The 24,846-nt window shown below is 42.7% G+C and overlaps 1 protein-coding gene across 4 annotated transcripts in view; it reads right to left on the bottom strand.

Moving 5' to 3' along the window:
- Positions 1-24,846, bottom strand: part of LOC309342169 (schwannomin-interacting protein 1) — a 372,887-nt gene that overhangs the window by 124,836 nt on the left and 223,205 nt on the right. Inside the window, exon 1 of one of the 4 annotated variants that reach the window (XM_081862500.1) lies at positions 7,166-7,441. The exons of 2 other annotated variants lie outside the window; for them this stretch is intronic. In XM_081862500.1, coding sequence (XP_081718626.1) covers positions 7,166-7,171 — 6 coding nt within the window. In that variant the 5' untranslated portion in view covers positions 7,172-7,441. Of the gene's footprint in view, positions 1-7,165; positions 7,442-24,846 lie in introns of those variants that run through there. One more of the 4 variants, XM_081862499.1, reaches the window with a different exon arrangement.

Below are 24,846 nucleotides of genomic sequence, written 5' to 3'. Positions count from 1 at the left end.
CCTCACTATATTGTTTTAGAGATCTGTTGGAATCACTATATTGTTTTAGAGATCTGTTGGAAGCTTTTTACTAGAGATCTGTTGGAAGCTTTTTACTTATTATTTCAGCACATCTACCCAGAACTATAATTTAGTTACCTAGATTTGTTTTAAATGTTTTACTGATTTTATCTGTGCTCTACTGATAATTATCTTGTGTGTGTGTGTGCACGCGCATTAGTTTGGTGGATTTTAGCTGGGCTATAATTACGTACTCTGCTTAAAGGGCTCATGGATCAAGTGGTTTATAAATCCTTCTAAAGAAAAGTTAAACAATAATTAGGCATTTGACAGCAGTGTGTCAATGTTCCTATACTTCAGAGGTGTGGGATTATTATTATTTTAACAGATCTGTGTACACACCATAAATTTAAAGGACATGCACTTCCCCAAAGGTTTATGGGAACCGTAGTCAGTTAAGGGCACCTGGAATTTTTGCTCTATGAACTCTATTGCTTCTCACTGCTGTTGAGAAGTCAGTTCAGATCGACAAAAGACTGCATCTTCCTATCTCTGAAAATAGGGTGTGTGCATGTGTGTGTGTGTGTGTGTGTGTGTGTGTCTTTGTCTTGCCCAGCCAGGAAGAGAGAACACACTCGTTGGACATGCTTCTGGGGGACTGCCTACATGAGAAGGGGCATGGTGGAGTTTCTCAGGCTCACGTGACCAGAAGATGTATAGATCAACATCACATACACCAGTGGGGGAAGATGATATTCTACATGGAGAGAGCGAAAAAGCCAGAGATAGAGATGCAAGACATCCAGTGGGTCCCAGTTTCAAGGGATGGGAAAGAGCTCTGCCTGAGACTCTGGAGAATGTGTCTAAAGTGGTATGCCATGAGACAGGAAGCTACCTTGTTAACTTTCCCTGGCCAGAGGTGGAGTTGTAAGAAGCAAGTTAGAAAGCAAATGACTCTAAAGAGACAAGGCTGATGGTTGAACCCATGTCCAGGTTTGCTGATGTGCTCATTCATTCATGAAGCTGGTAAAAATATGCAGAGAGTGCCAGTGTGGTGTAGTGGTTAAGAGCGGTAGTCTCGTAATCTGGGGAACCAGGTTCGCGTCTCCGCTCCTCCACATGCAGCTGCTGGGTGACCTTGGGCTAGTCACACTTCTCTGAAGTCTCTCAGCCTCACTCACCTCACGGAGTGTTTGTTGTGGGGGAGGAAGGGAAAGGAGAATGTTAGCCCCTTTGAGACTCCTTAGGGTAGTGATAAAGCGTGATATCAAATCTAAACTCTTCTTCTTCTTCCTCTTCGCCTCCTCCTCATTTTATTCTCACGACTACCCTGTGAGGTAGCTTAGGCTGAAAGATAGTGATCAGGATCACCCAGTGAGATTCATGGCGGAATGGTTTATGATGATGGATGTCAGGGAACTGCCATCGGAAATTATTAATTTATTATTAATAATTTATATCCCACCTTTTGTCCAAGGAGCTCAACGTGGCATGCACACCTCTCATAACAACTCTGTGGGTAGGATAGGCTGAGAGATAGTTACTGGCCCAAGGCCACTCACTGCTGAGTAGGTATTTGAACTCTGGTCTCCCAGATCTAGTCTGACCCTCTATCCGTGGCACCTTACTCGCTTTCATTTTATCTGGGATCTCCTCAGACGTTGTCCATCACTCTTGGCCACTGTTAGACAACACTGTGCTAAGATGGGTCAGTAGTCTGACTCAGTATAAGGCAACTTTGTATGATCCTTCAGATGGTTTGTAAACAGTTGTTCTTAGTCCCAGCAAAGTGCCACTGTTGCAGATGGCTTTAGTGCCGAGATGGCGATTTGAGCTACTACTCAGTGGCGTAGCATGGGTTGTCAGCACCCGGGGCAAGGCAAGTAATTTGCGCCCCCTAACCCTGAGTGAGCCAGGTAGGGGCAGAGAGCTGCGAGTGCAAGCATGCCCCCCCCCCCAGATGTTGCGCTCGGTGCAGCCAGCCCCCCCTGCACCCCCCACGCTACGCCACTGCTACTACTCTCCGCAGTACCCCACAAGATAAGTGGGAAATGTAGCCAGGAAAAATGTAGCCATCTTGGCAGTATTAGCACATCTCACAACACAAAAGAATTTATGCAAATGTTATCTTTGCACACAATAAAATATAAATTATCATTTTCCCTAGAGTACAACATATCTAAAACTCTGGAGTTGTCTTCAGTGAGGGGTGCAAGGAAATATTGAATGGCAGGGGATATATATATATATATATATATATATATATATATATATATATATATCATGCATTTGGAGGCTTCTCATATATAATGAGAAGCCTCCAAATGCATGAAATGTGACACACATTATATTGTTCCTTTGATTTCCCTAGATCATATTACCAAAGACAGAGACACAGACTGACAATGAAAGCTGCCTACAGATCTAATTTAGAAAAGGGCAGTTTTAAACCCTGCTTCCTTTTCGTTCTTGGCTCATTGTATAATGTCTCCCAGACGTTCGTCTGTATCATTTTGCCTGCACCAAGTAACAGTAAAAAGGAAAGTGAAAGCATTAAGGCTGGAGTCTGGACGGCACCTTTTACTTAGGAGTAAGTCCCACTGAATTAAACAGGACTTACTTATGAGTAGAGAGGGTTAAGATCACACTATCTATCGCTCCATCATAGGAATGAGTATTGAACTGAGAGGAAAAAATCTGCAAGTGAGATGTAATCTGTATAAATTTATGTATGTGCAAATGTGTTTCGTGCACACTCTCACACACAGCAAATTACATCACAGAAAGACAGCTTTCTCAGGAATTGCCAACATGGTGCTCATCAGTGCACATGCACCCATAGCTGACATTTTAGGCATTCACAGGGTCCCCTCCCCACGCTGAAATTATGCTTGCAAGAAGAACATTTTTGGTTTTCAAAAACAGACCCAAAAAGGTTGGCAATCCCGGCTTATAGAATGGATATTTGGAGAAGAGAAATTTGAGAAGGTTAGAGTGAATGATTTGTGGATATTAGCAGTGTTTTCATCTATAGTGTATTACATACACTACGGTGATTGAGTGATTTATAAGTGCTTCTAAAAAATAAATAAAAAACTAGACATTCAAAAGCAATTGCTTCCTGCGACAGATCCGGATGGTTCTTTGACTAGAATTTTCATTGCTGGTCCTCATCGCTGAAAGATGCCAGCCCTGGTCTACCATAGGCTTTCCACCATTGTGCTTAAAGTGGCATTCATGGCTCTCAGCCTCCCTACATTATCCTCAGAAAAGCCCTATAGCTTAACTCCTTCACAGATTTCCCTCCATTCATAAATGTGTAGTGGAGGAAGAGGACCATGCTTTCTAGATGCATCTCCAGCACTGCAACCTTCACTTCCTATGTTCACATATTCAGTGTGGACATCTGAAAAGCTGTAGCACAGTGGTACCTCGGGTTACATACGCTTCAGGTTACATACGCTTCAGGTTACAGACTCTGCTAACCCAGAAATAGTACCTCAGGTTAAGAACTTTGCTTCAGGAACAGAAATCATGCTCCGGTGGTGTGGCAGCAGCAGGAGGCCCCATTAGCTAGAGTGGTGCTTCAGGTTAAGAACAGTTTCAGGTTAAGAACAGACTTCCGGAACGAATTAAGTACTTAACCTGAGGTACCACATGGTATAGGCTTCCTTCCATGTGACCAAAAATCCTGCACGATCCAGGTCCTCAGCTGAGTGGAAGCCTACGTGGACACAATTACGTGTACACGGGCCCTTTTAAATATTAATATAATAATAATTTATTATTTATACCCCGTCCATCTGGCTAGGTTTCCCCAGCCAATCTGGGCAGCTTCCAACAGAATATTAAAATACAATAGTCTATTAAACATTAAAAGCTTCCCTAAACAGGGCTGCCTTCAGATGTCTTCTAAAAGTCTGGTAGTTGTTTTTCTCTTTGACATCTGGTGGGAAGGCGTTCCACAGGGTGGGTGCCACTACCAAAAATGCTCTCTGCCTGGTTCCCTGTAACTTGGCTTCTCACAGCGAGGGAACTGCCAGAAGGCCCTTGGCACTGGACCTCAGTGTTCAGGTAGAATGATTGGGCTGGAGACGCTCCTTCAGGTATACTGTACCGAGGCCGTTTAGGGCTTTAAAGGTCAGCACCAACACTTTGAATTGTGCTTGGAAACGCACTGGGAGCCAATGTAGGTCTTTCAAGACCAGTGTTATGTGGTCTCAGTGGCCGCTCTCAGTCACCTGTCTAGCTGCCGCATTCTGGATTAGTTGTAGTTTCCGGGCGTGCCCCACATAGAGCGCATTGCAGTAGTCCAAGCGAGAGATAACCAGAGCATGCACCATTCTGGTGAGACAGTCTGCGGGCAGGTAGGGTCTCAGCCTGCGTACCAGATGGAGCTGATAAACAGCTGCCCTGGACACAGAATTGACCTGCACCTCCATGGAAAGCTGTGAGTCCAAAATGACTCCCAGGCCTAGCACCTGGTCCTTCAGGACCAGGGAATCCTCCACACCTGCCCGCCTCCTGTCCCCCCAAAACAGTACTTCTGTCTTGTCAGGATTCAACCTCAATCCGTTAGCCGCCATCCATCCTCCAACCACCTCCAGACACTCACGCAGGACCTTCACCGCCTTCACTGGTTCTGATTTGAAAGAGAGGTAGAGCTGGGTATCATCCGCATACTGATGAACACCCAGCTCAAACCCCCTGATGATCTCTCCCAGTGGCTGCATGTAGATGTTGAAAGGCATGGGGGAGAGGACAGAACCCTGAGGCACCCCACAAGTGAGAGCCCAGGGGTCTGAACACTCATCCCCCACCACCACTTTCTGAACACGGCCCAGGAGGAAGGAGCAGAACCACTGTATAACAGTGCCCCCAGGTCCCAGCCCCTCTAGATGGTCCAGAAGGATGCTATGGTCGATGGTGTCAAAAGCCACTGAGAGATCCAGCAGAACTAGGAAACAGCTCTCACCTTTGTCCCTAGCCTGCTGAAGATCATCAACCAGTGCGACAAAGGCAGTTTCAGTCCTATGATGAGGTCTGAATTCCGACTGGAAGGGATCTAAATGGTCCGCTTCTTCCAGGAGTGCCTTCCAGATGTCCTCAATGAATATGCAACCATAAGGGCAATGCCAGCAGAGGGCATGACATCAGGGGGGTGGCCACGAGAAGTGGTCCTGCTCTCCATAAATTTAGCCCCTATGGATGGGAATAGGTTTGTGAAGCAAGCTCTTACCTTATTGCAAAATGCAGCGGTAATTATGGGTCACGAGGAGGAAGCTTATGTGCCTCTGCTATTCATGAATTTGGGTAGTGAACAAGAAAGAAAAAAATTGATGTAGGAAAGCCAGCTCCATCGCAACAATTCTTTACAGCAGCTTCTCACCACAAAGGCTGATGTGCAACCTCCCTTTTCAGTACAAGACTGAATTGCTTGCATTGGAAACTGTGGTTTGCATAAATGAGCTTTGCAACCCATGACTTGAAAACTAGCATAACATAATAGGGTGTGGGACACTAAATAGGAAGCCCATGCTTCAAATTCATTCCCTTTGCTATACAGTAGGCAGCCTTAGGTGACCCACTCTTCTCCCAGCCTTAACCAGACACTTGGAATTTGGGGATAATATTACTAAACTACCTTGCACAGATAAACATTAAGGCTAACTTCAGAGGAATGTGGACAGTGCCTTCACTTTATTTCATGGACAGCACTATCCTATACATGCCAAAAAGCAAGTCCCATTCAATTCAATGGGGGCTTTCTTCCTGTTAGGGATACCGAACTGCATCCAGAATCATTTTAACAGTGTAATGTACATAACACCAAAACTAGCAGTACATAACACCAAAACTGGGGTTTGGGGATATTTTTCGTTGGCATCCAGAAAAATTTGGCTTCATGTTAATGTTTGGTTCACAGGCTGCAATGCGAAGATGGGCTCCCCCCCCCCCCCCGGGGGGTTGGGGAAGTAATCAACCTTTTCACCTATTCCTATGGAAATTGGACTAATTGATAGAAGCTAACTTTGTTTTCATGCATTTCAAAGGCCACATATCCAAATGGTATTATTTCATGTAAATACACACAAGTTGATTCATTAGGACATTTCCTCTGATAAAACTCTGTTAGCAACTTTGAATTAAAGCTACATCATTCATATCTCCAGCTAGCTCTAGGTATAGGGCGGTATTTAAATTCTATTATGATGATGATGAAGATGATGATGATGATGATTAATAATAATAATAATAATAATAATAATAATAATAATAGCAGCTGTGGTAGAATGTAAATCTAGCTGGAAGAAAGCTACTTAAAGGCATTTTTATAAAGTACAAAATAAATCCAGTTTAAAATGTGTGACCCATAATTATTTCCAATACCAAAATTATTGGATCACAAAATAACCCAGCCAAAGCCTGAAAGCCAAAGGTTTATGAATCCTCTTGCATACCCAGTATTTAGAAACAGCATGAGTAATAGATCAGATCAATTGAGCCAAGAAAATCACATTTAATAGGAGGAGTTAGGATTTATCCCTAAATGAATCTTGCATATATTGTTCAAACTGTACCTAATTTTTAAATTTTCTAATTCTAACACTATTTCCCTATACGTAATTAGCAATTGCCCTTCTAAATTAGCCTAGCCGCAGGCTTCAGCTTTCCTGCCTGTCAAAGTTGCAAAGCCTGCATAATTGATTATGAATAGCACTAAATCATAATTTTGCTATTTGCTTCCTGCCTTTTCAAGCAGCCGAGAAAGCTAACCAGGGTATATTTTTGTGCTGGGCCACTTTAGGCATTTGAAAATCTAAAAATAAAAAGTGTTCTCTTTCAGATTAGGTACCACCGAGATCCAATTAAAGAGTGCAAAAATCTGAAATGCATTCATGGGGCTGTGGCTTTTATTTGTTCCCATGCCTTCAGTTTCTGTTCAGACCCTGAGCTGGAATATCTGTGGACATAGTTTGCAACAAAGCCAAGCAAAAAGTTCCATTCTAAGAGGCTGGAAGAGTCCATGCACTGTTTAAACACATTGCCTCCTACAATTGCTATTGTCGTCGGTTTCAGGGGAAATCAAATGGCCATTATTAAAGGCAGAAATGATTTGAAAGCACTTCTCCCCCCCCTCCCCAAACCCTTTAGCAATACTCACATTCATCTTACACAAACAGACCTTCTCTTTCAAGCCATTTTGTAAGACATTCCAGTCATTTCAATGGCATAAATAAAGTAGGGTCCTGTTCTCCGTACCGGCTGCCTGGGGTATTGTTCATCGCCTCTCTTTCCTTTTGATAACCATTCCTTCAGGATATGGAAGTTGAGTTCAAAAATAGACTCCAATTCACTTGGCATCAAGCATGTAGGCTTCAACCCTTCCCAGCAGCTGTTAGGCTCCCACTGAACCACAACCTGGTGCCAATAGATTTCAATATAATCTTTTCTTGGAGCTGGTACGCTGTGTCGCATGAACTTGCCTTAACCCTCCAGATGGATGGTGATCTCTCAACAGCGCTGAAAGAATATGAGCTGATCTGTCCTAAAGCCTTGTCTTTTTCATTCATCGACCTTGCAAGGAAAATCCCGTCTCTCTTCTGAATTATTCATGATGCCTTCCCTTCCACCACTCCCAGTATATATGCTTCAAATCATTTAATGCAGCACGACTTTTTTCATTTTGCCTTTTTTTAAAAAAGAAGAAATAGCTGTGTTGTATGCCTTTAACAATACACTTTGAAGACATATGTCACAGGTTTTCCCCCTCCCTTTTCTCTTTTCAGTGATATTAATTATATACTCTTCTGTAAACTGACCTCTCTGGTTGCAATCCTATACACATGCATAGGATTGGGCTCTGAAGATAACAAATGCCATTTGAATAGAGAAATGTGAAAGTGGTTGGAAATAAAGTAATCATTACTCATTCAGCTTGCATACTGCTTATGTGCCAAATGCAGTTTGGAAGTATAAAGTCAGTTATGAAATCCATTCGTAATTAATGTGCTTGAGAAACTTGAGATCTCACTTTTCCTTTTTTTTTTAAAAAAACCCCCACAATTAATTTCCTTTATCTTTTCGCAAGGCTTTCAAAGTTCAGACAACTGAAAAAAAACCCCAAAACCCATAATTTTTATTTTTATATTTAAAGGGGGAGATCAAAGAAATACTCTACAAACTCACGGATATGTTCTAGTTTTCTACATTGTTCATGTACATCTCATATCATGCACATGATAAACTTCTGCAAGTTCCATAGATCCCACAAGCCCACTCCTCAGTTAGTTGGAGCAGGGCTTTCACTGTGGCTGCCCCTTTTTTGTGTCATAACATCCTTGTTCTACTTTGACTGCGGATGCTGTTTCTGAATGGCAGATCAGCTTGGAGTAAGACCTTCCTCATCCATGTTTTTGCTCTTGTTTTTATTATGTATTTTGTGTTTTTTATATTGTATTTTTATGTTGCGAACTGCCCTTAGATCTACTGTAAGCTTGCCAGAGTGGCTGGGAAAACCCAGCCAGATGGGTGAAATAGAAATAAAAAAATTATTATTATTATTATTATTATTATTATTATTATTATTATTATTATTAGTGAAGGGTGGTATACAAATCTCTACAACAACAATATGACAGGCACCCACTAGTTGCACTTTTTATCCTGCCCTTCTCAGAACTTGCTCCTGTTTGTCTATATCTTTTTTAAATTGTGGCACCCAGAATTGGCTGCAATACTCTAGATGAGGTCTGACTAGGGCAGAATAAAATGGAATTACCACTTTCAGTGCCTTGGAAACTTTCAATGCACAAAGGATGCTCAGGCGTAGCTGCCTACCAGGGAATCAGAACAGATCCACACATTATTCAGAACAAGGTGGAGGAGTTACTGATTATGCTAGGGATGGGCAAATCTTTCATTTTTTATTTCTGTCCATTTCTTATTTTGGGGGAGATCTGCCAGGCTTGGCTCAGCCAGAGATCCATTGGATCCTAACCTCACTCATCTTGGCATATTTAAGCTTTAGGATTGCACCCAGAATATCTCTTATAAATATAAGATTGATAAACATGTTGAAATAATATCACAGTGATGATAGTGAAGAAAAAAACTCTGAGTATCAATATCTAAATTATATATCCAACTTTCATTTGATGGAAAAGTAATACATATGCTCTAAAGCCTTCTAATGTTGTCTGCGGTGAGGTTTTTTAAAGGGGACCATAGAATGTAATCATATTGGATTGGATTCTACTAATCCATGCTGTGTAGATCAACACTCAGAACAGGGATAGGGCAGATTTTTCAGCCAAAGGGTACCATCCCCAGAAGGACAACATTCTGGAGGCTACATGCCTGTGGTAGGTATGGCCAGAGTCCAAAAGCCAGGTTTCTATGCATGCACAGGGATGCATTTGAGAAAGTCTAAAGGAGGGCGAGGGACGCGGGTGGCACTGTGGGTTAAACCACAGAGTCTAGGACTTGCCGATCGGAAGGTCGGCGGTTCAAATCCCCGCGACGGGGTGAACTCCTGCTCCTGCCCACCTAGCAGTTCGAAAGCACGTCAAAGTGCAAGTAGATAAATAGGTACCACTCCGGCGGGAAGGTAAATGGCATTTGCGTGTGCTGCTCTGGTTCGCCAGAAGCGGCTTAGTCATGCTGACCACATGACCCGGAAGCTGTACACCAGCTCCCTCGGCCAGTAAAGCGAGATGAGCGCCGCAACCCCAGAGTCGGCCACGACTGGACCTAATGGTCAGGGGTCCCTTTACCTTTTAAAGGAGGGCGAAGAACAGGAAAGGTGAGGGGTATGGCCTGTGCTAAAGGGGTGTGGCTTATAAGTAGGTATGGCATGGAAAGAATCCCAAGGGCTAGGTAGGAAGGCCCCAGAGGTCCTCAGTTGGCTCCTGGACCTTAGGTTCCACCCCAGTCTCACGCACTTCCAGTGATGCCTTGCTGTTGTTCACAAACTACTAAGCCACTTACATGAATTTGACTTGGTTGAGACAGAATTGGTGTTGAGTTGAATTCAATGCCAGCTTGAACCTTGACATCAACACATGGAAAGTTCACTCTCTGATGTGTACTGGAGACATATCCTTCAACATAAACAACTCTGATGGGATGGAGTGTGTTTGGTTTTTTGATGGACAAAATAATACTGCTTCTGCATTCAGTGAAATTTTGGGTTTTCTTCTTCTGTCTGGCACAGTCACTGAGTGTAAATAGAATTACCTTGCCTGAGGTATATCTTAAACCATTCACACGAGAATCTTCTTAACCTATATCTTCTAGAGAAGAGAAACAAACACCATAGCAACTGCATCCTCATACTAAAGCTCTATTTGTCTCTAAAGGCCTATAAGTTTTTTCTCATATATGGATGACACTTATTAATTTAAAATAAGATCTAACAATTAGCTCGTCTACAGGAGGCTAATGCCTCATCCAGTCCCTGCTGTTCAGCTTACGACTAGACAGTTGGAAATCTTGGCCATGTTTTCTGAATTGCTAAACGGCATTTCACCAGCAGGGAATTTCTTTGAATAAAATCACAGCACAAACTCACAGCTTTTTATGATCAATTATATTACATTTCTATACTTGATGTAAATTTATTGCAAAGTTTTTGAATTGCTCCATCAGCAAAAATTCGGCTGTAGTCCTGGTGTGCAATAACTTCATTAGGAAAAGTTTACAAGATGCATTTGCCGATCATGTCACATTTAAGAAACATTTAAAGTACCAAACACATTCATTTAGGACATAAAACAAATGAAGCACAGTCGGCAAATGGAAATCACACTCAGGGAGGTTTTCGTGCAGGCAGAATGTGACCCAGGAGGCTGATATAAGAGCTGGTGTTTCGCAAGAGCCTCAGAAGTTTTTGATATTTGTCTGCACTAATTGGAGATTATTAATTGGAGATGAAAATTTCATCTAATAATAAGCCAGAGTGCACGGAAATGCCATTTACCTTCCCGCCACAGCAGTACCCATTTATCTACTTGCACTGGTGTGCTTTCGAACTGCTAGGTTGGCAGGAGCTGGGACAGAGCAACGGTAGCTCACTCCAATGTGGGGATTTGAGCCACCGACCTTCTGATTGAGAAGCCCAAGAAGCTCAGTGGTTTAGACCACAGCGTCACCCATTCACAAGTGCCTTGGCCCCTCCCTGGCAGTAAAAACACAACAACAATGAATTAAATAAATTGCCATTTGTTGCCCTTTCATGGCGGCCAAAGCCACCATCATGGACAGGGAGACTAGTGATGTGAGAGGAAGACGGTTTCATCCTCAGTGCAGTTAGGAACTGGTGGTTAGACAAGAACAGCCTTCACGGGCTTGGTGTCCTGCAGATGCTCTAGACTACAACTCCCATCAGTCCTAGCCAGCATGTGATAATATGTTTTCCTTATATCTAAAGCGAGCTGGTGGTTAGGGGAAAAAAGAGCAGAGTCAGGTTGCATATTAGGAAATATTACTGACAACTTCCAAATGATTGAAGGAAAGAAACTCAGACGGGTTTTATTTTATTTTTTGGTTGCTGTTGCCTCTAATGCTAAATTTGGAGCTTTGCCCTGCCAGCTTCTTTAAAGCTCCCTCAAGCCCACCCATAAGCACACAAATCAAATTTTTTTTTATCTTCCGCCAGAATCCATGGTATCAGCTTTTTCCTCCCCTGCAAAGCTATTTCTCCTCGGAGCTACCTCTGCCACCGCCTGCCTCCCACTTTAAAAGCAGCAGTTCTCCTGTGCCACATTAACTCCCTGCCTTCCAACAGCACAGATCAGCAGGACAGTTTCAAGCATGCTCATAAGTGGGGGAAATGTTTAACTAGCACAGCAAAAACATTCTTGCTTGGGCAGATTTGCCAGCAGCGCTAGATTTAACCATTAGACTAGGACAGTACTTGCTTGTAAATGGAGGGCCTTTGCCCAAATGACACTTTCTGGGGTTTATGGAGAATGAACCTACTGAGTATATGGTGGTTGCTTCTCTGCCAAATGGCAGAGCGTTTTGTTTCCTGCAGGGTGTAATATATGGGATCTGGTACTTACACTTCATGTCACTAGTTGGCGCAAGTGATAGTGATATAAGATGGACCGAGCAAAGTAAAGCCATCTTTGCAATTCTGCAGTCTTAGTGGGTGTGTCTGCTCTTTCCTGCACAGTATCCACAACAGTACATTAGAGGGCTGGCCTGCCAAAGCAATCCTAAGTATAAGAAGCTGGCATAATTAGCACTTACCCTGGCAAAAGTGACCCCTATTCCAAAGTCCATTCAGGAGCCTCTGGCGAGGCTACAGCCATCTGGGTGGCAGCTGAGACTGAACCCAGGTTTTGAGGAATGAGCCCTAGCTCAGACTGAGATTTATGGGGCTTGGAACAGGTGTAAATCTCTCATTGCCCCATCCTGTCTCGCTCCTTGAACGCAACTTTTTGGGGACTTGCACAGCATAAGTTATACCAGTTTAAGGTCCCCCTGCTGAACCCCAGCTGAGCGGAGCTGAGGAACTAGATGCTGGTATATCTGACTTATGCCAGCACAGCCCCAGCTCAACAGGAAGAGCCCAAGGTCTGCTGAATCCAAACTTTTCTGCTCAAGGCAAATGGCAATAAGGTGCTGGTGGGGCCATGTGCCCAACTTTGCTGTGTACAATCCTCTGCTTGAAGGTATTCACTACTTAGCGGGCTGTCTAGACCACGTCTGGGCTAAAAGAAAAAAAAAGCAGGGTGAACAAGAGGTGCCTTGTCCATCAGCAGTTTGCATCTGGAGAACAGGCACACAACTCCCCTCCTCACAGTCTTCCCCACTACGAACGAGACCTATTGTAATTGCAGTTAAATCATATGAATTATTTCTAAATTTGATCTAAAATATAAATCACTATTCACAAATTCTATACAAATCTTTGCACTGCAGCCTGTGCTTGGAGGGTTGCCTTCTTGATGGAAGTTGTAAGTCGGGATATCAGAAAAAAATGGAAAAGGAAGCTGAAACTGCTGCAGTTTGCATGTTTATCTGTGGTCAGGAATGTACATCAGCCAAGCATATATGATAGGTATTTGTTCATGTTGTTGTTTTTAAGTCTGCAAATGATACATGATTTATGACTTTTAAAACCTTGTTTTCACATCTCCCTTACATTGAAATGAAATAAAGATATGTAAGTTACTAGGCTATTGTCAGATGGCTGTTGTGGTTGCTCGAGAGTAACCAGGCAAGACTCCGACCTGTCTTTTACAGGCTTTATTCTTGGTGCAAACTATTTACAGTGAAGAGCGTCGTAAGTTTATGTCCGGCTCAATTGCTAGCAGAATCCGGGAGTGGTCTGTTTTTGTACCTCCCCCAGCATAAAAGTCTCATCACCCCCAGCCTTTTCCGCCCCTCTCTGCGCCGAAGACTACTGCGCAGGATGGGCGCTGGAAAGGTGTGCTCCCCGCCTCTCCGGCTTGCTCAGGCTCGGTGTTAAGGCTCTCCCTAGCATCCTCTGCTCCTTTCACCTCTTCTCTACTGGAGGTGGGGCTTTCCTCCTTGCTGGAAGCGGAACTGCTTCGCAAGATTTTCGGAGGCTCCCTATAACACAACTGCCCTTCCATCTCTCGCCTCTGAGCTGATGGCAGTTCCCTGACACCTACTGCCCCTGCTCACGTTGCTCGCCACCCCTGCCTAGCCCCCACTTGCCAACCCTCACACTTTATACCTCACCCAACCCCCCACAGGTCTTTCCATCCCACATAGTATTTGGTGTAAACTGAACTGCAGCAGAATGGAAACAGTACTGATTGTGATGAATACAGGTTGGAATCAAAATTGCTGCCTTCTTACATCCTCAAGTGTTATTTCGCCACATTTCTCTTGACTAAAAGTAGGCAGGATCCAAAGTGGGAGCAATGACACCTTTTACAGCGCTGTCTAAATTGCTATCTCCGCCCCCCCCTTCCTGGCAGGATTCCTGTGATTTTAACAATTGCATGAGAAATTATGCCAGCGGGTGAACTTTTGCTTAGGTTTTCCCCTCCCCTAAACACAGTGCTTTTTGTGGTGGGTAAAGCTTTCCCTAGCTATTTCTACTATTTTGATGCAACCTGACAAATAAAATAGCTGCACACCAACCACAGCAGTAACAGGAAGTGTTGTGCAGTTATTTGGGTGGCAATTCTGTCACCATGAGGCATCTACCTAACCCATTTTGGCACTGTGGCGCGGCAAGAACAGGCCACCATAAATAAACTTCTTAAGATGCCAACCTCTCAACCCCAATCCATCATGGGAATGCAATGGAATCAACAACTCCCTCAAGTCCAACAAGTTCCATCAGGCAATGGGGCAAGCACTCCATACTATTTCCACACACCCAATATCTCATATCCATGTAGAGAAGAGAGAGTTGGATTGTACTGCTTGACCCTACATCCAATGCTGCCTGGGCAGCTGGCCCTGCCCTCTTGACTCCCATGTGACAAACACAAAAGATGATGACAAAGGGGTAAACATTGAGGGGGTAGGGCCAGTGGCACATGCAACACTAGAGTACGACCAGCAGTAAAGTCCTGCTCTGTTTTCTCCATGTGTACTTTGTGTATTATCTGAAAAGGGGCTCAAATTGACTCCATCCTCTCAAATTGTGCATCCTCTGAAGTCAGGTAGTAGGCAGCCCGGACACTGAGCTCCAGCTCTGAGGGCCTTCTGGGGGTTCCCTCATTGTGAGAAGTAAGGTTACAGGAAACCAGGCAGAGGGCTTTCTTGATAGTTGTGCCTGCCCAGTGCAATGCCCTCGCATCAGATGTCAAAGAAAGAAACATCTGTCTTACTTTTAGAAGACATCTGAAGGCAGCCCTGTACAGGGAGGCTTTTAATGTTTCAGGTTTTGGGGGTATTAATATTTTTTTGGGAGCTGCCCAGAGTGGCTGGGGCAACTCAGTCATATGGATGGCGGAATAAATAATAATAATAAGCATAGGGACTCAGGCAAAGTCTGAGTCCATGGGCTGCTTCCAACTTTCTTTGTCTGCTAGTGGAAGAGCTCTTGTACTAGTGAACAATGAGTTTTAATGTGTAATGGAGGAATCCAACACAATAGTTGTTGTGCAAGCTCATTATGCAACAGATTGTGCAGTCTATGGTGCAAAAGTTACAAGCGATCTGCTTATGCATTCTCTTGTGCCACAATGTTCCACTGGTGCAAAACATTTTGCCAACTGAAGAACTACACTGCTAAGAGACTAACTTGGTACTTCACTGGCTACAACTCCATGTCACTACCCAGACTTTATTATATTAAAAAAGTCCCCTTTTAAAAGATTGAGTTGTCATAATTCATTATTCTTTCTCTAATAGATTTCCCATATAGTTTCCTACGAGCTTTGACTTTTGCCTCAGACATAACTGGCTGGTTTTGAAACAGACACTCCTTTGTGGAATTTATACAGTATGGGTATCACGATTGACTTTCAAGTGGAAACATTGTGGGAGCTTTAATTTGGTGTTGTCTTGCCCTCTCTTAGATTGGCCTTGTGAAGCTCATTAAGCCCCTTAAAATTAGTGAAAATGTATTAACCCCCACCCTTCCCAGCTGGTAATAGTATCCAACTGAACTTTTATGTAGCTTACAGGAAATTGCACAGAGCTGAACGCTGGGGCAGGCTAGCCTGCTGGGTAGAAGTACTTGAAAATGTCATAACATTAAACATAATAGCTTCCTAGACAAAATTCTAATGACTTTGGAGACACACAATTAACATTATTATTTAGTATAAGACTGATACAGCTGGCCAGTATATGATAACACTCCCTATGCAATCATTAAAAGAACTATTTCTTTATTAAAAAAAAATCATAACAATCCACTAATTTAACAGTAGAAAAACCAATGTGTTGGTTTATCATTTATCATTAGAGAAGCTAATGAATATGTTATGTCCTATGGACTCAAATGAGACTACTCAAAGAGCACAAGCCAACACCATGCCAACAGTTAATGATTTGTGGATGTCATCCAGCAACAATTGGTTTATTTGCTCTGATGTCACAGAGATACCTGTTTATTAAGCAGGGTTGTGGCCTCCACAACTATTGGCATAGTTGCTTTGATGTCACAGAAAGGTTGGGAAGTTTTGGGGAGAGGCTGCTAAGCACTAAGGTAGGAGGGGAGGGTGTTTGCACAGAAAATAAATTGCATGTGAAAATTACCAAAGGGGAGAGAAAATGTCAGTGAAAAAGGCTGCAGGCTTTTTGTTACACTTACTTTACTTTTGAGGTGAATGGGGTGGTGGTGTTTGTTAGTGTCCTTTCATTCTACGAAACATCTCATTAGTGGTTTGCACTTTGTAGTCTTCCTGGATCCCCATGTATCAGTTAGAGAAAGGCATTATGAAGCAACTCCTTTCATGGGACTTTTTCAGATCAGGACATGCAGGCAGCCAGGGAGGCTGCAAGGTGCTGGAGAAATGTTTGCTGGAAAGAAAAGTACCTTTACCACCCTTGGCCATCACACAATGATTGTTGAATGGTCACTGTAAAATGTGAAGGTTCATTATTGCTTCACAAGTTGTGTATGTCTTTAAGGGCCAGGGCAAATAATGAGACCCAGTCTTGCAGCTGTGAAACATAGCAGGTGCTGCTAGGTTGTGTTAATTAAGCTGTGTCAGCATTTGGGCATAGTATATAAGGAGCAGCACCTAGCTCTCTCATTTCCCTGGGGGATGGGTTGGTGGTTGGGTCTGGTTTGTTGTTGTTATCTTTAGTGTAAAAGGAGTTTTTGTTTTGTTATTAAAACCTTGTTAAAGTTATTTTTGAGTTCCTTATTATGCATGGTCTCCCCAGCAAGCTCTCTGCAGCGCTACTAAACTGCAAATAGCCAACAATGATAAGGTATGTTGAAAACCACATAAATACACACCTAAATTCTAAATAAATTTTACAAAAATTCTGACATGCCCAGAGAATGAAGCAGAAAAATGGAAGCCTCTCTTACAGAGGAAGAAAATATTTGAGAATCTGGAGGACAGGTTTTGGCACAGCGCTTAAGTGGGAGCAGGTGAGCTGTAGGCCAGACTGTAAGTGTAGTAGATTATAAGCCTGTTTACGTCCACTTTGGTTCCTTAGTAGGAGGCTTTTGACAGGCTATTCAACCAGGAAATCTAAGAATGGCAAGTATTTTGCAGTCTTTCAGTGACCTTGTCTCTTTTAGAGGATCCAGAATTCAGGCTTTCATTTTTGTTTTAGAATGAGTGGGTGTGACTGCAAAAATCCCCAAAGAATTGTGCCTTTTCTCTGCTCCTTAACTGATTTAGACCATAACTTCCTACATTTATTTTGAGCTCTGTCAATCAACCACTACCACACGTTGGTTTGGTCACATATGGGCTGATTTTGTGGGAGAAGTAACCATATTGGTTTGATCACATGCACACAGAGGCTTTCGTTCAAAGGAATTGGACGTGCCTTTGACACCCACAGAGCGAACACTTCCTTGATCCCTCTTCCACCACTAACTGACCACACTGCAGTAGTGAGCAGTGCTTTTCCCACAGCTTTCTGGGTTTTCACAGATTTCTGAGTTTGAGACAGAGGGTGACCTGTTCCTTGAACATTCATCCTGAATGGTTCGCGAGGAGATTAGATGTTGGCTATGCAATTAGCATTCATTCTTCCATGGGGGTGGGCGGGATATCCAGGAATAATTTGCAATTTCCTCCCGTTCAGTCATTCGCTAGAAAGAATGATTTAACTCACAGCTTCCTGGATTTCATTACTCTGTGGCACGACTGCCAATACTTAAAGATTGGAGGAGTGTTGCTTATTTGTGATGGCTTCAATATCTATCATTCGATTTGTTCTTCTGATATGTTGAAAACGCATGTCTCATATGAATAGTTGCAAGTACCTGTTCCCATACCTAAATCTCCACTTCATTTATTAAAAAGAAGAAATTTATATTTTCTCATATTGAAGACTAATTATTATATTAAGTTTTTCTACTACTGTTTACAGTTTTCATTTACTCTTATAGCAGACCTGGGAGATGGTTTGCTGTAACCAGTCCAAGGTTAATTAGGACACTTCATTAGCTGAACCAGGGATGTGAAGCTGAATGTGAATTTCTGAGGAAGTGAATCTCCCCTCAGCTGTGCAGATTTGTCAGTGATGCTGGTTTTCTTGAAAATTCTGAATGGGAAAATGTTCACTTTGCATCAGAACATTTTCTAGAGAGTGTGATGCAATATTTCATTTGTATTTAGTAAACAAAGAGCAAAACGGCCAAGCTTGATTATATTGTATTTGGACTGGTTTTGTATTGAATCCGACTGTTATTATTAATGTTTTTATATGTGCTGGAAGCTGCACAGAGTGGCTGGGGAAACCCAGCCAGATGGACAGGGTATAAAAATAATAATATATTATTATTATTGTATGTGCAATTGGCACCCATTACTTATTACAAATGAAGCTTTCAAATGGATTTCTCTCATGGATTCAGTAGGGTTGCCATACGTCCAGATTTTCCCAAAATAGCTCAATAGCTTTTTGTGTCCGGATTTTGACTTCTTGAAATATGGCAACCCTATTCAACTAAGTTTTACTCAGAGCAGATCCACTGAAACTAATTGACATTACTAAGTTAGGGTCATTAATTTCAATGGGTCTACTCTGAGTAAACCTCGGTTGAATACCACCCTTAATGTCTAAGGCTGCATTCCTATGCATGCTTACCTGTGGGTGAGCCCCACTGAACACGGTCCAAATAACCCTGCATAAGATTATGATGTACATTGACTTGAAGGACTTTTTAAAAGAGGTTTCCTTCATAAACTGACTCAGGTCCGACCCTTCCATACAAGAACTAGAAGTTTGGTACCAAACTCTTCATACCCTTGAAAGTTGGGTTTGCTGGTTACCAGTGCTGATACAAAATGCCTCATTCCTTGTCTCAAGCCTTTTCAGCAAACCGTTGGGTTTTTTTTGCACTACCCTATTATTCTTGCTGGAAGACATAAATTACAAAGGTTTGCCATACTTCAAATGCTACATACAAACACAAACAATGAAGCAAGTGCTCTCTACCAATATGTTTTAAACATGACTTGCGCGATTGGAATTCAAAGGGAATACGTAATAATTATGCTGGCATTTGTATTTTTTGCCCTCTTAACGATTACCACATTTTTTACAGTCTGGCTGTTATCTCTTTGGACTGTTTTGCACAGTGTGTTTTCTTTTTTTCCTCATCTGAGCATGTGTGCTCCTGCTTTGATAAGCATGGTGTGCAGATTAGGGAATTACAGGTATGGCCAGAGGCTACTGTAATCAGGAAGAACTGTCTACCACCTCTGTGATTGCCCTGTACACAAGCAAAGGATGTGATCCAGTTTACACTTGCTGCCTAGGATCAGAGTGGGACTTGCTTTGATAAGAGTGGGACTTGCTGATCACAGCAGGACTTGCCTCGAAGTAAACATGGAAAGCAGTGCGCTGCGTGTTTATGCACCCAAATTCATATCAAAAGAAAGCCAGGAGGACTCATGTGGGAAAACAAACTTTGTGAACCATGAATGCATAAAAAAATAACAACTGTAACCATTAGAAATACAATAGACCCCAACAGAAGATATCTACATAAATTTCTTTCTTCCAGTTATCCAAATATTATTCATACTAATAAAGCACATAGCTCTCTATTATCATCTGATACTGCAAATGAAAAGAATACAAATTCATTGCCAAGATTTGCATCATCCTATTTCTTGCCACATATTCACACTGGCTTATATCTTTCAGACACATTTTGGAATGCAGGTCCTTTTCTGTAACTGGCAACAAACTAGTGATTTTTTAAACAGTAAAAAAAATAGTACAGTATATAGCAAAGGATTGCCATCATTTTGGGTGTGGGGTAGGACAAATGATTCTAAGCACCATTCCCATTCTTCCCCTTCCACTCTACAAATGGTGAGATTCAGAGGTGAGCAGTGTGGTCTAGGGCAAGCAAGTACATAGCTTTCCATTAGAAAAGCAAAAATGACAGGACTGTTGCAGTGCAGGCAGACATTCCAAAGGGCAACAACCACACAGCAAGGTAGGGTCTGCTCCAAGTAAAACAAGTAGCTCAGACTGAAGATCAAGCTCCTTTTCCGAGTCTTTGGGGTTAGCCAACTGAATACCGTCAGCTCATATGGCAGCCTAAAAGGGCGCCTTTAGGGAAAACAAAACAAATTCCTTCCAGTAGCACCTTAAAGACCAACTAAGTCAGTTCTTGGTATGAGCTTTCGTGTGCATGCACACTTCTTCAGATACCTGCACACTTCTTCAGATATCTGAAGAAGTGTGCATGCACACGAAAGCTCATACCAAGAACTGACTTAGTTGGTCTTTAAGGTGCTACTGGAAGGAATTTGTTTTGTTTTGACTATGGCAGACCAACACGACTACCTATCTGTTTAGGGAAAACAGTTCAGTTGGCAAAAATTAAGCTTCAGTAATGGAACAGCTAAGATGCCGGGGCCTGCCTGCTGGGAACCTTACTTCAAGATCATCCATCTTAGTGCCCCACATATTTTTCATCACTTTTCTGCATCCAATCGTTTCTATATCATGACCTAAACATTATAATATTTATTGTTCTGACAGATACCTATCTACCCACCTGATGAATTTTGATTTGCTAAATTTTTAATCTGCCTGTATTTTAAATGTATGTTTTGCCTGCTACTTTATCCTTGTTACACAACTCATGGGTGATATGAAAATCAATGGACTTCCATAACGTATGTCTGTTAATTTTAGTGCATCTACTACTCTGACTTCACTGGATCCCACCTGACATTTTTTACTGAATTTCTTGTATCATTTTATTTCATTCTTTTGACATTTTTTTTCTGAACAAGTCGAGAGGTGGGAGATAAAATATTTTAAATAAATAACACATAAATGAATAATATTGTACACACCAAACTACAGCGTCTTTTTCCTTACTCTGCTACTGTAATCTTTGTTTCACCAACTTGCTTTTCAAAGAGGGTTGCACAGAATATTATCCACTTTCAGTATGAAACTACTGGTTTCTACTGAGAAAAAAATACATTCGATTGCAGATCCTGTTTATATTTCCAATTGTTTCACCCTCATGATGGCTTCTTTTCTCTGAGAGCCATAGCTTAGTGGTAGAGCACCCACACTGCATGCAGAAGGTTGTTCCCTGGCATCTCCAGGTAGGACTGAGGAAAACTCATGCCCCAAACCCTGGAGAACTACTGTCAGTCAATGTAGACAGGCTAGGTTGACCAATGGCCCGACATGGACTAGAAAGGCCGCTTCCTGTGTTCTCTCTGACTGTTGCTTCTTCCTCCTTTCTTGATTAGTCACATGGGCAGGGGTGGAACATCCCATGAAATGGGAAGGTACTACTAGGGTTGCCATATGTCTGCAATTTCCTGGACATAACCAAAATACTGCAGTTGGAAGCAGTGTCTAGGCAGAAATTGTAAAAATGACTACATGGAATTGGCGGAAATGACTGGCAGAATCTGAGACCAGGGAGAAGAGTTGGTGGAAGAAGATTGGAAGAAATTTAAAGCCTATCAACAGAAACACTGTAAAATTTTTGAATGTTAATGAAGTTGGAATGAAACAAAATGGTTCTAGCAATAAGGCAAAACAAGAATATGAAAAAAAGGGATTTGATATTAGACGAAAACTTGAAGTTATAACATGCCAGGATAAATAATTAAGGCTAAATTAAGAGGGTATGGATTTGCTGAATTAATTATTAATGGGAATACAAAAAAGGGAGGTGTGAGGAAGTCAAGAAAATAAGTAAATGAGTTGTAAGATATCGGAAAGAGGGACTTATTTTTAATTGTTTGTATTTTTCTTTTTTATGTCTTTTTGGTTTTTGTATTGTTTTCTTTTACTATTTTGTATCTTTCTTTTTGTTGAAAATTTAATAATTTTTTTTTTAAAAAAAGAAATTCTAAAAATGTCTGAGAAAATCCAGACGTATGCAGCGGCGGAGGAAGCTGCTCGGGCTCCTGGGGCGGTGCGCCCAGGGACGGGGTGAGCCGCCCATGGGGCGGGATGTACTGTGGGGCCTCCAAAGTCTGCCTGCCTCCTCCCACTCAGCTGCCCTACAGCTGCAGGGGAGGCAGCGGGCAGACAGTTTGGGCAGCGCAGACCTTGTGTGTGCCCAAGCCACCGCATCTCTTCCAGGCCCCATGGTGAGTGCCGCCTGGCATTTGGTCACCCCCCCTCAGTGGTGACACCCAGGGCTGCCCGCACTCCCCACACCCCACTTCCTCCGCCCCTGGACTTATGGCAACCCATGACCCATGTTGGTAGTGTCATTTTGCCAACTTTCCTTAAAAACAGCTCAAAAACTTCAAATTTCATTTTTTTTGCGATCTTGCCAAAAAAGATCCTTTACAAAAAAAAAAAAAAAGGTCAACTCTAGGTGCTACCCCACCCAATCCTGCCACCCTACTTTCCCTGAAACCTCCCTGGGTTGTGTGGTGGCACGCACAAAGCAGCAGCAATAGTCACGTTGAGTTCTGGTGAGATCTAGCAAGCTCTTGCCAGAAGCCACTGCTGCTGCTGTTGCTGCTTCTCTGCCAGTGATGAAGGTGGTTAGGTGCCCCCAGGCTTCTGCTGCCCAAGGCACCTGCGTCAGTCCGCCTCATGCACATGAGTGACCCCTCCACTATCAAGGATTGTGTAAAGGAATGGAATGGCCATCTATGTAGCCATTCTGATTGGGCCGTGATGGTTACAGGAGAGTAAGTGAGGGAAAATTAAAGAAGTGCTTTGCAAGGAGGACTTGAAGCATTGTCAAGAAGAGGCAGCTGAAATTTATTTTTAAAAACATCAAGCACGAGCACGATTCAAAGTGTTGGTGCTGACCTTTAAAGCCCTAAACGGCCTCGGTCCGGTATACCTGAAGGAGCGTCTCCACCCCCATCGTTCAGCCCGGACACTGAGATCCAGCGCCGAGGGCCTTCTGGCGGTTCCCTCATTGCGAGAAGTGAGGCTACAGGGAACCAGACAGAGGGCCTTCTCGGTAGTGGCGCCCGCCCTGTGGAACGCCCTCCCATCAGATGTCAAAGAGATAAAGAATTACCTGATGTTCAGAAGACATCTTAAGGCAGCCCTGTTCAGGGATGTTTTTAATATGTAATGCTGTATTGTTTTTAATACTGATTGGGAGCCGCCCAGAGTGGCTGGGGAAACTCAGCCAGATGGGCGGGGTATAAATAATAAATTATTATTATTATTATTATTATTATTATTTCCACTCAGCCCTAATAAAAAGGAAAAGAAAAGTCAATGCTTGCGTTGGGTTCCCAGATAATGGCAGCAGAAATTCCCATTGGGGGCGAGGGCGGGGAGTGAGGAAAGGGGAATGCTTTTCCTTTGCATGGTAAGAGTCCTTAATACAATCTTTTAATGTGCAATAAATTATTACTGGGTTGTGGTAAAACACAAATTATTTCCATGGTCTTAGTAATGAAAAAGCCATCAAATAATGTCATGGGCTCTGTCATACAGTAGATTAGCTATAGTAATTCACTTCCATGTGGTTATGAAGGATAAAGCAGTCAGTGGTTTATGAAGATATACAGTGACAGCGGTGACCAGATATTAGTCAATTATACATCTTCCCCCAGCCTATCCGCACTTTGCTTATGGGGACAATGATGCAATTATCCGAATTCCCTGTTCATTTGATTAGCTGCAAAAGTCTGAAAGGGCAGTGTGCTTTACTTTGGCCCAAGTCCCTGCTTCCAAATCAATTTCTTATGGTGGGTTTCCATTACCTTACATTAGCACTCACGGTTCAAGAGAAAGTGTTGGTTTCGCGTGCCAGAATGGCTCTCTCTTTCTGTGCTCGGAAGAAGAATGACAGTGTATTTCTGCTGCAAGAGGCTTTGATACATTCCTTTCCTGTCCATCTCATTTTCTGAAATGTCACTTGCCTGAAAGAGCATTCCTGTTTCTGTTTGTCACTTACTGTTTAACTCACAAGCGGATCCATACTGAGACTGGTGTAGAATTGCAGCAGATGGGTGATAAAGATTAAGCAACCCATACTGAAAGGGAGAAGAAAGAGGGATGTAGAATAATGTGCGGTTGATGACTTACATTTTTTTTTACAAGGCACAGAAGACTCCAACAAATTCCACTGGTTAAACTCAGGACTCAGTCACATGTTGCCTTATGTCAGAGGGGTAAAAGAAATGTAAAAATGGCATCCGGGGGGAATTGTTGTTAAAAAAAGCTCAACAACTTTGCCCAACAACTTCTTGAAATATGGCAACCCTAGTTAGAATAGCTATGAAGCAACAAGGCATTGAAGTCCATACTGAACTGCTACAGGAGAAGAGGCAATTGAGGCTGACATTCAGAGAGCCTTAGTACAGTGGTACCTCGGGTTACATACGCTTCAGGTTACACACTCCGCTAACCCAGAAATAGTGCTTCAGGTTAAGAACTTTGCTTCAGGATAAGAACAGCAGGAACAGCTAGCTTCCTTGCAGTGGTGTCACTACTGCTTACTGGGAGGGAGAGGGGCAAGGCAGCAGCGGGGTTGGCACAGTGTGTCCAACCAGCAGCAGGTGTCCAACCATGCTGACCAAGGGCGCTGGCCTGAAACATCATCTACAGGGAGAACCATCAGCCATCTTCCTCTTGAGCTTTCAGGTGTTAGGTTAAGAACTGCTTATTTGCCCAGGAATTTGAAAAACAGCTATTTTTATACCATCTGCTGAGAACTTTTGCATAATGTTCTCTTATCTGCTGTCTTATTATTTTCATTGCTCAATGCTGCCTTTACCCTTTCGGTTCTAC

This window comes from Podarcis erhardii, assembly GCF_964252035.2.
Source record: "Podarcis erhardii genome assembly, chromosome: 5".
Lineage (NCBI taxonomy): Eukaryota > Metazoa > Chordata > Lepidosauria > Squamata > Lacertidae > Podarcis > Podarcis erhardii.
Note: the sequence above shows the minus strand (reverse complement) of the source record. Positions and strands in the feature narration are given on the sequence as shown.